At 41.5% G+C, this 16,228-nt stretch overlaps 1 protein-coding gene across 1 annotated transcript in view; it reads left to right on the top strand.

Annotated features, from left to right (window-relative positions):
- Positions 1–8,224: 8,224 nt before the first annotated feature.
- syt9b (synaptotagmin IXb) overlaps positions 8,225–16,228 on the top strand; it is a 48,394-nt gene continuing 40,390 nt past the window's right edge. The window contains exon 1 of the mRNA XM_044194239.1: positions 8,225–9,007. Within this exon, the coding sequence (XP_044050174.1) occupies positions 8,860–9,007 (148 nt within the window). The 5' untranslated portion in view covers positions 8,225–8,859. The remainder of the gene's footprint in view (positions 9,008–16,228) is intronic.

The following is a 16,228-nucleotide window of genomic DNA, read 5'->3' as shown; positions in this document are numbered from 1 at the left end:
CCATCGGGGCCTGCAGCCTTGTTCGAGTGGAGCCTCATCAGCTGTCCTCTCACCTGGTCAGCAGTCAGGCACACAGCAGAAGTTACAGGTGGGGGAGGGGGGGAGTCGTCGGTCTGGAGAGGGCCGTTAGCCTGCTAAAATTTTAACCCATACTAATATGGAATGGGCTTTTAGTAATAGTATTATAGACATTTTTCTACTGTTACACTATTTTGTTTGTGCTATAAAACTTTCATCCTCTCTACAACCAGTGCTAACTCAGAGAACAGTGTATTTACAGTCCTTGTGTTCAGTTTCAAGTATGAATCGTTATTCTTTTATATTATTTGGTGATTTCAAATTGCAAAATGCATATTGATAATAGTGTGTTTACACAACCATGGCCCTATGACAAGACAAAGCTTGTTTATTTTATAGGGGTGTTAAAACTTTTTTATTTTATGCCCAGAAAATATGTAAGCAGGACTCATTTTAAAGAAGAGTTTGTTGATATTTGGTCTGACGCTGATAAAAGCTCCAGACTGATGGATGCTTAGAAAAGGTCCGAGGGTCCTCTCAGACTACTCTATCTCCATTGTAAAAAGCAAATTAACTTGTTCCCTCACATCTTTCTCCCTCCTATCTCACATCCTGCTGTCAAATGCCAAGGCCTTCAAAGACTTACTTGTTTGTTCACAGAGTGCCTCCACTCCTGCCCTGCTCTTAAAACTACCTCACTGTTCTCCACTTCAATCCTTCCTCCTCCCTCCTTTCCCCAGCTGCTGTCTCTTCTTCCTGTTTTCTCCTCTCCCTTTGACCTGTACTCAAATTTCCCTGTGCTGTCCTTGACAGACAGATGCTAGATGACCAGACAAAATGAAGAAAATCAGCAAAAAAAATAAGTCTGCAAATGCAGAAGAAAATACAGAAAAATCTAATTTCTGTCCACCAACAGCGAGCTGAGGTAGCACTGGCTGAGAGGTTTTGTACTGTATAAACTCTACAGAGCTTTTTCACCTATTTTGGATGTTTCCAGATGCAGCAGGCAGTTGTTTTTAGTGACAAAGCTCTGATAAACCCACTGTACACCACCTGCCTGGCACCAAACAGCAGACAGACAAAGTAAGCGACTAGCTCGTGAACATGGCGAAGCATATACCAGTCACAGTGCCAGATATTTCCCTCAGGAGTTGGTAAAGACCAAAGCAGAGCTACAAGGAGAGTGAATACTGGGCTTACATTCGTCAGGTGGCCAGAACCACGACTCCGAAAGAATGCTAATGTTCCTCCATGTCTGCTGGATGTGTAAATATGCAACTGTTTGCTGACCCCGTAACCATCACACCTTTATAAGGTGATGCATATGTCAATATATGATTATGTCAATGGTCTGTTTTCAGCTTTTTCTGCTGCCCCCAAGTGGCCAAATAGATCAATCACTGCAGCTTTAAAGTCCAAATGGACCCCTTTAGTTTATAGATGCGGCCTCCAAGAAAACTCCAACTTCGTTTCTGAAATCCAAAGTTAATGCATGTTTACTGTGGCTATTTCTTGGCTGGGAGCAGTTGCCAGGCAACCAGGGAAGACACCAGGAATAGTTTGTTACCTTCGGACTCAGCGAGGCTACCTATTTCCAGTCTTTATACTAAGCTAAGCTACCTGTCTGCGGACTTCATATTTAACAGACAGATATGAGACTGGTAGCGATCTCCTCATCTAACTCTTCAGCAGAGAGCTAATAAGCATACTTTCAAAAATGTCAAACTCTTCTTTTAAGGTGCAGAACTACTGATGGTCACTAGATGCTGGCTCCCAAAAAAACTCCATTCATTTGTTCATTCTCCAAGGTCCAGTAGAAACCCTATTCAAACTGTTTCCCAGTTTCTCTTACAATACAAAGTCAGTAAATTTGTTTCCAGTCAGTTAACAATTAAGACGGTGTAGTCCCTCATTCGTTCAGGAGTGTTCCATCGTAGAAAATATTTCAGTCATAGTCATCAGAATCAAGATGTTGTCAGCACAGACAACACGCTAACTCGGGATTACAGAGCACTGTGCATTTGCATCTAAAAGCTACAAACCAAACATTTGAAGACTGTGAGGTGAAGATTCTAAGTAGAGAGAAGAGTTGGTTTGAAAGAGGAGTCAAGGAAGCCATTTTTGTGAAAAAAGAAAACCCCTCTTTAAACAGAAATGGTGGTCTGAGATTCAACTTGCCAACGGTTTACCACAGTGTATTAACACCTTGGTCAAGCCAATCATATGCTAATCAGGTACTTAACAGTGATGAGGGAGGTGCAGCCAGAAAACAATAGGCCTGATTACTGATTACTGGGCCACTATGGAAACAAAAGAAGGTCAGTTTCAGGTGAAACTAGGCAGGGTAAACAGCAGAAACTCAGGAAGACTCCTTCCTGGGGGCAGGGCTTAAGTAACACAGAGTATCTTAAATTTCTGAGTTCTCTGACCATTTTCACAATTGAGAATGACTTCCGGATGGGAGCCGAAACGTCTTGATTCTGAAAACAGTGTCCAGATGATTACGACTGAAACATTTTCTACGAATATTTCAAATGTTCACTTCTTCTAATGAATGTGTTGTGGACATTTTCAAAATAAATGAATGAGATTTTTACCCAAATCACAAAGAAAACAGACTTTGTCACTCTCCCTTAGTGGTAGTTGTGTAGATAATTTGGGTTTTACTTGCCCATGTTTCGATACACATTATCTGCTGCTGGGACATCTCACACAGCCCAAAACAAAGGGGTGCATGGAATTTCTTACAGTGGTTTTCAATGCTTCGAACATCACGAAAATCCACAGACCTCCACTCTTTAACTCCTCCCTCTAAGTGTCAGTCTGTATGACCCTAGGTCACTAAACTGGACATTGGATCATTAACATCACTACAATACTCGAAGTAATTGTGCAATTCTCTGTTTAATACTCCTGTGCAATATACTCTGTTTCAGTTTAATTTATTGATATTTATTCATACTTCTATTACTCCAGTAATCTCCAGTATACATAAAGTAGTCATGAAGTCAGTGGTGTTGACAAAAAAAACCCCAAACACAGCAGATATATTATGATTTCCATTTTGAGCCACAAGACAGTGAAAATCATAGTGATTAGCCCTTTAACCTCAGTTAGGAGTTTATATGTGGATGCTGCTTTCTGAGAAGCGTTTAAGAACAGAGTGACCGGTGTGGAGGCTGAACAGATGCCCTCTGTTCCTCTGAGACAGCTGGGCTGGCTCCGAGCCTGGCTGAATCCTCTCAAATAATGCTAAACCAAACTCACCCACATCCAAAAGATAAACAGACACACCCCAGGGTGACACACACACACTGACGCACTGTGTCCACATGCACACTTGAATGCAAAGACTGTCAGTCACACACACACACACACACACCCACACACACACACACAGAAACTTGGAAATTAACAAATAAACATGCACATGTGTACAGAAATGCAAACACACACAAGGGCAGAGGCACCCCCACACACTCCCACACACACACACACACACACACACACACACACACACACACACACACACACACACACACACACACACACACACACACACAAATCAAACTGCTGAACAGACCTTGGTTTTAAACCAACAGCTCCACATCATCATGCACAGCACTTGCTTTTTGATGATGTACTGATATTTTGGAGCTGCTGACCACTAAAGCTGACAGGATTACATCATCTGGCTCATAAGCAGGTAACATCTTGAATGATCACTTCAGTAGAAGAGCAGTTTTATTGCACATTATGCCTGGCCAAATCCCACTAGCAGTGTCAGTGTGTGTGTGTATGCTGGCAGTAGAGTAATATGTCTCCATGTTGAGGGATTTAGTATTGCAAAAAACTCCCCATGACCCCTATTTGTTTACAAAATATCAAAGGCTGAGTGGTGTCATATGGGAGCAGTTTCAAAAGCAGCTGCACTCTCATTGCCTCAGTGTTGTCCTTTACTGCATTATCTTTGATTGATCACCAGTTCTAGCATCCTTTTAGGAGAATTATCTGAAAATAAAAACAGCTAAATGATGTTTTTACCCAAAAATGCAGAGAAGTTGGGAACATTTTTCAGACCAGACTAGTGTCTGCAGTCTTCTTCCTCACAAGCTACATGCAGCCCCAACAACTTCCACCAAGAAGGTAATGCAGCTTGTATGTTGCCTGAGAGGCAAAATCCAGGGCACTCTCTCTGTGGGCTCTTGGTGATAACTGACTCAGGTGAGCATTTTAACTTTTTGATCAACTCAGAACTTGAATGAATCAAAACTGACGCCCTAGTGTCAGGTTAAGTGATGCACGATGCCGCTGATTGGTTGGTGTGGGGATTGGTGGTCACAGTACCCAGCTGACACCGCAAGTATCTGAAACATTATGAGATTTTTACCCCTGTCAAAAAATCAGTTTGCTGAGCTGAACTGTTTAAAAAAAATCCCATTTCAGCTGGTTGTCATGGTTACCTGGCATGGAGCAGAGCTCACCTCTGACCATTGTCTACCCTTTACGAGCCCGAACTGAGTATTGTAATCAAGATCAGTGAATTTATCTGGCAGTGTCAGCTATATTCCTGGAGAACCACTCCATGCACTTCGTCTGATCTAACAGCGGTGTTTGACCTCTAGTCTCTTGGTATTACATCAGCCGCGCGAGCTAGAAAATGTTGAACGCTCCGATGAAGTAAGTCATGTGAAATGAATGACTTTAATCGTTTAAATCAAACCAGAGTTGTCTGCACAGAGTATCTTGGAGATGTGTTCCTGTGGGTTTTTGACTGGACAAAACTGATTTTGTTTTTCCTCATTTTTTTGACAGTTTGTTTCTTTTCCATTGCATATATGCTTGTTTATATTGAACTTGTACTTTTATTTTGAGGCAGATTGATTTTACAATGGCTACAACTGATCTGATAGATTTTTATAATAACTATCAAATGACAATGTGAAAACAATGTGACAGTGTGAAAGGGGTCGACTTTCCTGTTTTGGTTCAATCTCCCCGCTCTCATTGCGTCAAAAGCAGGCAGTCGTTTTCAGTGAAAAATCGTGAAAAACCTACTGTACACTACCTGCCCAGCACAAAACAGCAGACAGTTAGTGACCAGCTGGTGAACATAGTTGAGCATTTAGTAGCTAAAGAGCCGGATATTTCCCTCTGGAGTTGGTGAAGACCAAAGCAGAGCTAAAAGAGAGTGAATATTAGACTTACATTCATCAGATGGACACAAACATGACTCCAAATGAATGCTAATGTTGCTCCGTATCTGCTGGAAGTATAAATATGCAACAGTTTGCTAACAAATTCGCCATATAAACATAAAAAGCGATGACATGTCAATGTTGTGTTCACAACTTGTTTCTGCTGCTCCCAAGTGGCCAAAAAAATCCGTTATTGAGAAATGTTGCAAGAAATATTGTCTTATCCATCTGTGATTACTAGATACCAAATTATTCAGTATTTACTAGAAACATTTCTTGTTATAACAACCTATAGCTTTATCCTGTTGTATCACAAACTATTATCATTGTCATGGTGCAGCTGTACCACTCCTAGTGTCTGTTTATCCCCTGTTGGTTCACCTCCTGTGTTTGTGTGTATGTGTGTGCTGGTGGGGCGGGGCCTCTGGTGAACCTCCTTATCTGTTCTCCATCCACCAACCAAGACCATGCAGTACATCTCCCGGGCTCTTCTCACCAGTTTTCGCCAGATCGTCCGTTAACACTAGTGGTGCCACGTCTCAGCCTCTGACCTTGCGTTACATATAGAAAGTTTTCCTGCATGTGTCCTGAATCCTTGATTTATCCTCTGACTCCTTGTGTTCAGCTTCAGTCCTCAAACTGACACCTGCCTCCGATCTACTCACCGCTGCTCCACGTCAGCCTGCTGTCTACCTGCTCACGGAGCTTCCCTCCACACGCCTGCTTACACTCTCGACTTGTTCGTACAATAAACTGAAACTAACCACTTCAACTCTCTGTTGTCGAGTCATGCTTTTGGGTCTAGTATCATAACACTCATTATTACACAAAATTAATGTTTTTCATTAAAACATGACATGCTGACTTATCTCATTAAAACAAGAAACATTACTCATTAGCAGATCCAGTCAATGCTTAACGAGAAGCCATTGTAGCCTATATTAGCTAAAAACATTGACAACGTTTGGTTTACATTACATTTAGTTTTATTTCATGCTTTGATATAACCGGAACGTTTCATGATATAACAAAATGAAGTGATATGTTGTCATGACAAGATGTTTCTTGTTAAAATGAATGAATTTGTTATGTAGTAATAATGGGATCTGTCATAACATTAAACAATCTTGCTATAAGATGATAAGGATCTCATTACAATGAGAAGATGTTGTTGTTGTAAGAAACTAATCAAATTTTTTTTAGAGTTGAACCTACAAACCTTTTGCTGTGAGGCATCAGTGGTAATCACTGCATCACCATAAAATGTTTTATAATACATTTTTAAAATTGCTTTACACATGTGTGGTCTATGAACTTTTACAAGTATATAGATAAATACACAACTGATGATCAAGTAGGCTGGCAAAAGTGAAATGAAATGAGAACAAAATATACTCAAGTGGCTGTAAATGAACTCAGCCAATGAAGTGTATCGATAGTATGAAGTTTATTTCTATAGCACCATTTCAATACTGAACATGTGCAAATTGTGTACTCAATGTTAATGCACAGTTTTAGAATTTTTGTCTCAGTTACTAATTTTTGAAATTATTGAAAGAATTGATCGACACTATATTACTGCAGATTTTGAGAGTAAAGCTAATGCTCTGAAGCTCTGCATCCCTATTTGTATATTCTATTATCTAGATTTGAATCTATCAAACAAAGAGCAGTACTGACAGCTGTCCTAGTGTTTTCTGGGTTAGTATTTGACTAACTAACACTCCTCAACACATGATTGTATCTCGCTTATTCACCGTCCTAATATTGCATAGCTGCATGTTCACTGTACTTTTTATTTTTTTAGAAAATCACTGTGTTTGTCTGAGCAGCATGTCAGTGTTGAGAAATGCTTGCAGGCAATTTTGAAACATTAAAATATACAACTGAGTAAGATGAAAGGATAGAAGTGTTTTTAACTCTAAAATCACATCTGCAAGAAAGCCACACAGAAAGTGGCTGTGAATGTTGTTAAATCTGTTATAGCAGCAATGGATGTTTTTGCCCACTTAGACGCATTCGAACAAGCTGTAACTGCCACCTTTGCATATTATCACCTTATAAAGTAGTTACAGCGATTGTTAGCCAACAGTTGCCTATATTTACACATCCAGCAGAGATGGAACAACCACGACTCAAAAACAGAAAAAAGTGGTCAGTCTTTGGTTTATTGTACAAACGCGTTGAAAGAGTAACCAGGTGTGTGGAGGGAAGCTCCGTGAAGCGATTATGATTCCCAGGCTGAAGCAGATGGTCCGTGAGCACAGGTAGACTGGGCGAGGACGGCTGGCTGGAGTGGAACAGAGGTGAACCCGTGATGAGAAGCTTCTGAAGAGCCAGTGAGTAGATTGGAGGCAGTTGTGCATAGTTTTTAGAGGTCAAAATGTAATGCACCTCACTTCTGGGGACCCTACTCCTTTCCTATTGGTTCTGGGGTGCAGGCTTGAGGTCTGCAGTAGGACCTCTTGCAGTTATTTGACATTTGACATCAGCTTGGCTAATCAGCCATATATATATATACATATATATATATATATATATATATATATATATATATATATATATATATATATATATATATATATAGCATATATGTATAGCTGAAACACTGCCACCAGTTATTTTTATGTTGCTTGGAGCTATTTGTTGATGAATTTAAAGGTCCTCTCCTGATACTTCACAAACACACAGAAAGAAACTGAGGCAGGGAGGCCTTCATTAGCTCCTTCACCGGGGCTTTAATGTGACATTTATCTGTCGTTCTTGCCCTTCATTACTCTCATCAGTAAAGGTCAGGCTCATCCATGTGGGCCCTCTCAGGTGTTTGGGCCCCTTACCCCGTTTAAACATCTGCTACCCAGCAGCACATGGGGAGATTACTTCATTACTCATGTGTTTACCTGGTGAGAGGAATCAGATCTGACTTTACTCATTAGACAAAAGAGAAAAGGAGGAACAGTGGGGAATTTCATGACATTTGCAGTGTTAGAGGTGGAGCACACAGAAGTCTCCACTGGCTTTTCCTCAAGACTTCTCTACGAGGTGGGAAGGCTGCTGTTTGGATAGCAGGGTGGTGGTGGTGGGGGGATTGATGGAGGCAGAGCTTCCCCTCTGTCTCTCTACATCCCATTGCATTGAGAAATAATTGAGCGCAGTGAAAGCCGAGCATTCATTCAAGGACCTTTACTGGCGCTGCTGAAGCCTGGAGGCTCAGTAGTGATTCAGCAGCGGAGAGGAAATAAAGGAGGAAAAAAGAAAGACAGACAGAACGGAAAGAAGTGAAGGAAAGGAAAAAAGAAGAGGAGGAGAAGAGCGTGAGCTGCGCGCTGGATTGGAGTTCATTGCTGAACAACAAAACCATGCAAAGGAGGATTTTTTTAAACCGATGAAACTTCTGCTCTCTCAGCTAAAACCTTCAGTTTTTACTCAAAATTCACCGAAACACGAGTAAATTCGGATTTCACCGGATTTCGCGGATGCGTCGAGCGCACCGGACCTATCCAGGGGTGTAGCCGCGGTGCTTCTCGTGCGTCTTTGCGCTGGTAGAGGCTGTGAGTGAGTGTGTGTGTGTGTGTGAGAGAGAGAGAGAGCTGGTGGAGGATCAGCCGGAGTGGCCGACCAGTCAGAAGGATGCTGGAGGGCAATGCCTGCAGAAAGAGAGGATGAGATTTGTCGAAAGGCGCTGGAACTGCTTTCCGACCTGTGCTCCAAGGGAGAGGTGCAGGACGACAACTGCCTGGATTTCATTTATTACTTCAGGGACTTGGCCAGACCGCGTTACACGGACTCAGGTCAGGCTCCACAATCTTCTTTCTGAGAGTTTAATGTAGACTGGAGTTTTATTATAGGATGAAGAACATGTTGCTGTCTTAAAAATCATCTGAAATATGCAGCTTTATGGTTATGGTAAATTGATTTGATTTCACCATGAGCTCCAGGGGCTGATCAAAATGAATTTCTATGTTTAGAAGCATTAAACAGTCTTTAATCTCAAACAGGCATGCTTACTTTCCTTATTCTGTCCATAGATGCAGTCTATCCTCTCACTTTGAGATAGCAATTTGTAGATTCAAAGGATCCTTACATTAAGGGGTGTGTGCATACATTAAAAGATGATTTTCTTTTCCCTCAGTGGTCAGTCTGAAAAGAAGAGAAAACCCTGCTTTTCTTCAAATGAAAAGTAGCGCAAACACACACCACACTATGTTCCATTATGTTCCCAGTTCGCTAAATGCAAAAAGAGTGTCATCTGTGAACTTGTTGCTTGCATCCATTAGCACCAGCAGAGCATTTCAGACCTATACAGTAGGTGTGTGTTTGTTTGCAAGTCCACCACGGCATCCATCCTCCTCCTCCAACAGACTGAACCGTGTGAGTGTTGGTTTGGTTTCTCTTTTACTCTGGCGGGCTGGAGACAGAGAAAAGGCCCCACCCAAAATTTCCCATCGCTCCCAGCACTTTGCAGACATGGGTCAAGCAAAACAAAGACCAGCGATCTAATCCAGTTATTTTAGACTTCCAACCTGAAGTAGTTGGCTGGCAATTCTTCAATATTGGCATTAGAAACAACATACCGATCAGTCAGGAGGAGTTTTCTGAAAAGAGACCAGTCGGAATCATTCTTGCACACACTTTGAAACTTTAAAAAGGCTCCGTCTGTACTATAAAAAATTACATTGGTATAGATATTTCACTGCAAAAATCCCCAGGAAAATTGTAGGAATATTACAGGGAGACCACTCAGGGATGGCCCCTAAATACCAGAATACCAATTATTTTCTTTTGGGAGGATTCCGCAAAACCAGTCATCTCCACTCTACTGTGATAAAATGTTCAGTACAGTGTGTGTGTGTGTGTGTGTGTGTGTGGGGGTTTGGTGGTCTTAGAGGATGGCGTGCATATACATATCATGAATATATGATCTACAGTGTACATACAGTATAGTAGGCATGCTTGTGAATGTGTTCTCTCCTCCTCTGTGTATTTGTTGCTGTGTGTGTGTGTGTGTGTGTGTGTGTGCGTGTGTGCAAGTGAATGTTTACATGTATGTTGTTTTTTCTTTGTAGCTGGGCCGCTGCCTTTAAACATGTTACAGTCTATCATTAAACATGTATGACGAAGAGGAAGTTGAAGCTGTGACCCCACACACACACACAGTTTGATCCACAACAAACAACCATCCCTCCTAGTGGAGAGGGCTCCACTGCTGCTGCTCTCTGCTACCGGAAGTTTTGGCAGTGTCACTTTTTTGAAACAGTTTCAAAAATGCCCCATCCAGCTGAGACACCCAAACAAGTGGTTTCACACTCAAAGATAAAGCCACAGGAGGAATCAGTTTTTCTACTTGCACCACATAATGGGCCCATGTGAGACCGTGATGTGTACTATTTCATCTACTGCAAATCGTAGAAAAGGTTTCAGTTGTAGTCATCTGGACACTGTTTTCAGAATCAAGACGTTTCGGCTCCCATTCGGAAGTCATTCTCAATTGTGAAAAAAATGGGACGGGAACTAAAATTTTTAAGCTACTCTGTGTTACATAAGCCCTGCCCTCAGGAAGGAATCTACCTGAGTATCTGTTAATAGCTAGTTTCACCTGAAACTGACCTAATTGTTTCCAAGGTGGCCCAGTAATCAGTAATCAGGCCTATTGTTTTCTGGCTGCACCTACCTCATTACTGTTAAGTACCTGATTAGCATGTGATTGGCGTGACCAAGGTGATAATACACTGTGATAGACTTTGGGCAGATTGAATCTCAGACCGCCATTTCTGTTCACAGAGGGGTTCTCTTTTTTCACAAAAATGGCTTCCTTGACACCCCGTTCAAACCAACTCTTCTCTCTACTTAGAATCTTCACCTCGCTGTCTTCAAATGTGTGGTTTGTAGCTTTTAGATGCAAATGCACGGCGCTCTGTAATCCCGAGTTAGCGTGTCGTCTGTGCTGATAAAGTCTTTTTCGTTCTTCTTTCGTTTTTGTGTGGGCAACTTGTCCTTAGGGTGAACGAGTTTCTGTCTTAAAGTGTTGCCTGGTTTAAAGAAAACAGGAACATCGTGCTGTCTAAAGATCCTTTGTAGTTTTTCAGACAGTCCAGATACATAAGAAATGGAGACATCGTTCCTTCTTGGTTCTGTTACACTTTTGTCCTGTTTTTTGGCTCTTTTAACTTTGTTGATAGCCCAAGTAGGATAACCACAGGCTGAGAGTGCATTCTGGACATGCCTTTCCTCTTTCTTCTTACCCTCTGAGCCGGTGGGCACTTCTTAGGCTCTATGTTGTAATGTCCGGATTACACCCAGCTTGTGCTGTAATGGATGGTGTGAGTCAAAGAGCAAGTATTGATCCATATGTGTTGGTTTCCTGTACACTTCTATCTGGAGCTTTCCATCCTCTCCTCTGAGTGTAGAACAATCAAGAAAGGCTAAGCGGTTCTCTTTGGCGTCCTCTCGTGAACTTGATGTTGGGGTCCACAGTATTGATATGCTCTGAGAACGCTTCCAAGTCTTGTTTCTTGATTTTCACAGGCGGAAAAAGATGTGCTCTCCAAAGGGCTCAACTTTTCAGTTACATCCAACCACATCCCTACAGTGGACTACATCACAGCCACAGAAACAGCCATTAGGAAGAACAAGATGACAGAAGCAGAGGCTGCAGACCTGAGGCTACGTGTCACAGCAACACTAAAGAGTGCCAAACCGCCTCCTTCCAACATTACATTCAAAGAGAGGAGGGCATTCTCAGCACTGCAGAAGGATCACAGCATAAACATTCTACCAACCAGACAAGGGTCGCTGCACTGTGATTCTGAACACAGCCAATTATGAAACCAAAGTCAACAACCTTCTTGAAGACACAACCACATATCAAAAACTTAAAAGAGATCCAACCAATGGCTACATGAAGAAGGTTATAGACTGTCTACAGAAACTTGAGAAGGAGGAGGTGACAGACAGGCCTCTGTACTACAGACTATACCCTGGGGAAGCCATTCCTTGCATCTATGGCCTTCCCAAAATTCACAAAGAGAATGTTCCACTCAGACCCATAGTGTGCAGCACAGATTCCATCACATACAACGTAGCCAAACATTTGACTACAGTCTTGGCTCCGCTGGTGGGGAACACAGTACATCATGTGGAAAACACACAGAAATTTGTGGACAAAGTGAAACATCTCCAGTTGGACCCAGATGACGTAATGGTTTCTTATGATGTTGTGTCCTTGTTCACCTGCATCCCGACCTCAGAAGCAGTGACAGCAGTGAGGAGAAGACTGCAGAAGGACTCCACCTTACAGCAAAGGACCAAGCTTACACCTGAACACACATGCAAACTATTAGACATCTGTCTCAACACAACCTACTTCCAATTCCGAGGATGCTTCTACAGACAGATTCACGGCTGTGCTATGGGCTCTCCGGTCTCTCCCATCGTGGCCAACCTGTACATGGAACAGTTTGAGAAGAAGGCATTATCCTCATTCCCGGGCACAACACCAAGTCATTGGTACCGCTACGTGGGTGACACCTTTGTGAAAATCAAGAAACAAGACTTGGAAGCGTTCTCAGAGCATATCAATACTGTGGACCCCAACATCAAGTTCACGCGAGAGGACGCCAAAGAGAACCGCTTAGCCTTTCTTGATTGTTCTACACTCAGAGGAGAGGATGGAAAGCTCCAGATAGAAGTGTACAGGAAACCAACACATATGGATCAATACTTGCTCTTTGACTCACACCATCCATTACAGCACAAGCTGGGTGTAATCCGGACATTACAACATAGAGCCTAAGAAGTGCCCACCGGCTCAGAGGGTAAGAAGAAAGAGGAAAGGCATGTCCAGAATGCACTCTCAGCCTGTGGTTATCCTACTTGGGCTATCAACAAAGTTAAAAGAGCCAAAAACAGGACAAAAGTGTAACAGAACCAAGAAGGAACGATGTCTCCATTTCTTATGTATCTGGACTGTCTGAAAAACTACAAAGGATCTTTAGACAGCACGATGTTCCTGTTTTCTTTAAACCAGGCAACACTTTAAGACAGAAACTCGTTCACCCTAAGGACAAGTTGCCCACACAAAAACGAAAGAAGAACGAAATAAGACTTTATCAGCACAGACGACACGCTAACTCGGGATTACAGAGCGCCGTGCATTTGCATCTAAAAGCTACAAACCACACATTTGAAGACAGCGAGGTGAAGATTCTAAGTAGAGAGAAGAGTTGGTTTGAACGGGGTGTCAAGGAAGCCATTTTTGTGAAAAAAGAGAACCCCTCTGTGAACAGAAATGGCGGTCTGAGATTCAATCTGCCCAAAGTCTATCACAGTGTATTATCACCTTGGTCACGCCAATCACATGCTAATCAGGTACTTAACAGTAATGAGGTAGGTGCAGCCAGAAAACAATAGGCCTGATTACTGATTACTGGGCCACCTTGGAAACAATTAGGTCAGTTTCAGGTGAAACTAGCTATTAACAGATACTCAGGTAGATTCCTTCCTGAGGGCAGGGCTTATGTAACACAGAGTAGCTTAAAAATTTTAGTTCCCGTCCCATTTTTTTCACAATTGAGAATGACTTCCGGATGGGAGCCGAAACGTCTTGATTCTGAAAACAGTGTCCAGACGACTGAAACCTTTTCTACGATAGAACACTCCTGGACGAATGAGGGACTACACCATCTTATCTACTGCAAATGTACAAAAAATTTCTTGATCATTTAAGGTACAAATTAATGCCAATCCATCCTGAATTAAACGTACAGTACGATCTTTCCAGCACGCAATAGGTGTTATCAACTAATATTTGCTTCTGTTTCTTATTTTAATAATCGGATGCAAAAGAAAGGGGGTTGGCTCAGGTTTAAAACAATATTGGCATACTGTTGGTGAAGATCTGCCTTGAAAACTTTGTACAGATCACATTTCCTTGAATGGAGAGGTGATTTTTAACATGCTTTCAGTTTGGTTGCATATTCCGTTGAACACAGTTGCCCTTGATCACATGGGGGGGGGGAAGCCAGTGAGGGATCATGTTGTTATGGCTGCACTAGCAACTCCAGTAGTTGCTTAGTGTTTGAGGTGTCTGTGTTTCACCTGTAAAAAACGGGCAGAAATAATAATGAGAATTACAGGGCGGTGTCTCTTCAATGATAACTTTAACACAAATCTTTAGCAAATGCATACATAAGCAACTTCTCCGGAGAATACATACCTTCAGCTACGGCTCAGTACGCTTTACTTACCAAAATGCATAAAACATCAAACATAAAAACAACGAAAAGTATATAAAAATACATGTACACGTGAATTCCCAGTCAACTTAATATGGCTGCTGCACTTGGCGAAGTTACGTGCTGTATACTCTAAAAACGTGGGTACTCTGCTCTCACACACACCTCACTTGACAACTTAATTGAATTTAATATTTGTTCATATTATTTTCTGTGTGTGTAGTGTGGAGGGGGCTACAACTGCATTTCACTGTGCAGTCCTGTATTGTATAATGACAATAAAACTGAACCTTGAACCTTAACTCTAAATGCAACACATTAACTCTACTGACATTTTAAATAGGTTGACAAATCATTACAGCCCGTTTAAAAGTATAAAATAAAGACAAATGGGGAGAGATAATCACAAAAGTGACTGGGTGGCGCGTCCTCGCTAAGAACTTTTAATATGAATGAAGAAAGTACCCCTTAGCATTTTGGTGGAGACAGAAGCAATTGATTTCAGCCTAGCAGCCTGAGATCACTCTGCAGATCACTGGTAACACGATCACCACTTAATGAAACAATAAAGAATTAAGTGAACAATTAAAGTAATAAATTACTTTGCTGCATTTCAATCCTTTTTCAACATAATGGATTTTCAGTTTTCTGGTGAAGTGTTTTCTTTTTTGCACCACATGCACAGCCATTCAGCACATGACCATATAAATCTTTTAAATCTTTAAGTTGAACCGAGTGTACTTAATTATACTGTAATTTTGACTGACTCATTCTGTAGCTTATTGCATTGTGGCTCCCCACACTGGTGACTGAAAGCGCTGAAATTTAAATGTCAGCTCATGTGTGATTTACAGAACTTTACTTCCTGGTTAAAAGCTAAAAGGACTCCTTTTACCTCTGTTTTTGAATGTTCAGCCTGCTCGGCAGTGGACGTCCATGGTGTCACCAGCTGTGGGTGCTAGATTGGTGACGAATCCAAAGTCTATTTCTATGTCTCATTTGTAGTCTCATCCAAACTGCCACTTCCTGCCTATGAGACAAACAGAGTGAGAGGATATTTTCAGTTTTTTATACATACTGCATATATCCTTCAAATATGTATGTTTTACAGTTTTACTATTAGGACTGTATACTGTACTGAAGTGATGTGTCAAACTAGTAACTATTTCTGACCATGGGGTACAGTGCAGTTGTATTGACTCCCAAAATGTTTGGCCACAGAGCTGTGAGGAAGTTGATTTACTCTGAGGGCTTTTCTAATTAAAGACAATGATTATCTCTGGTCAGTGTAATGATATTCAAAAGAAGAAAATCATCTGGTGACTTCCACAGAACATGGGTTTTCTCTATAGAAAATAACTGATAATGGACAACTAATGAAAAGGCCCAACATGTGGCTGCCAGTTTTGAGCTTTTTTGGTCATTCCAGAGTTTGGCAAGTTTTGGATACGTTTTATTCGCCAGGATTGGGTTGCACCATCAATTTGTAAACCCATCACTAAATTTGAGCGGTAAGTTCCTCAGTTCTTAGTAACTACAAGCTTACTGAACAGGGCTGCATCATTAAGACTTAGGAAATGTCTTAGCTAAGACTTAAGTAATGTGTAAATCAGTTGCTAGGAAACATTAGTTGCTCTGTTCAATCAAAAGCAATCAACTATGTAAACAGGAAGTCAATGTAGCGCTGCAAGGTGTAACATAACTTCCAAAAATTACAACTTAAGTGTCCAAGATATATTAAACTTAACTGCTAATCCTTTGTAAAGGTATGTATGACTT

The sequence above is a fragment of the Siniperca chuatsi genome, linkage group LG4 (genome assembly GCF_020085105.1).
Source record: "Siniperca chuatsi isolate FFG_IHB_CAS linkage group LG4, ASM2008510v1, whole genome shotgun sequence".
Taxonomy (NCBI): domain Eukaryota; kingdom Metazoa; phylum Chordata; class Actinopteri; order Centrarchiformes; family Sinipercidae; genus Siniperca; species Siniperca chuatsi.
Note: the sequence above shows the minus strand (reverse complement) of the source record. Positions and strands in the feature narration are given on the sequence as shown.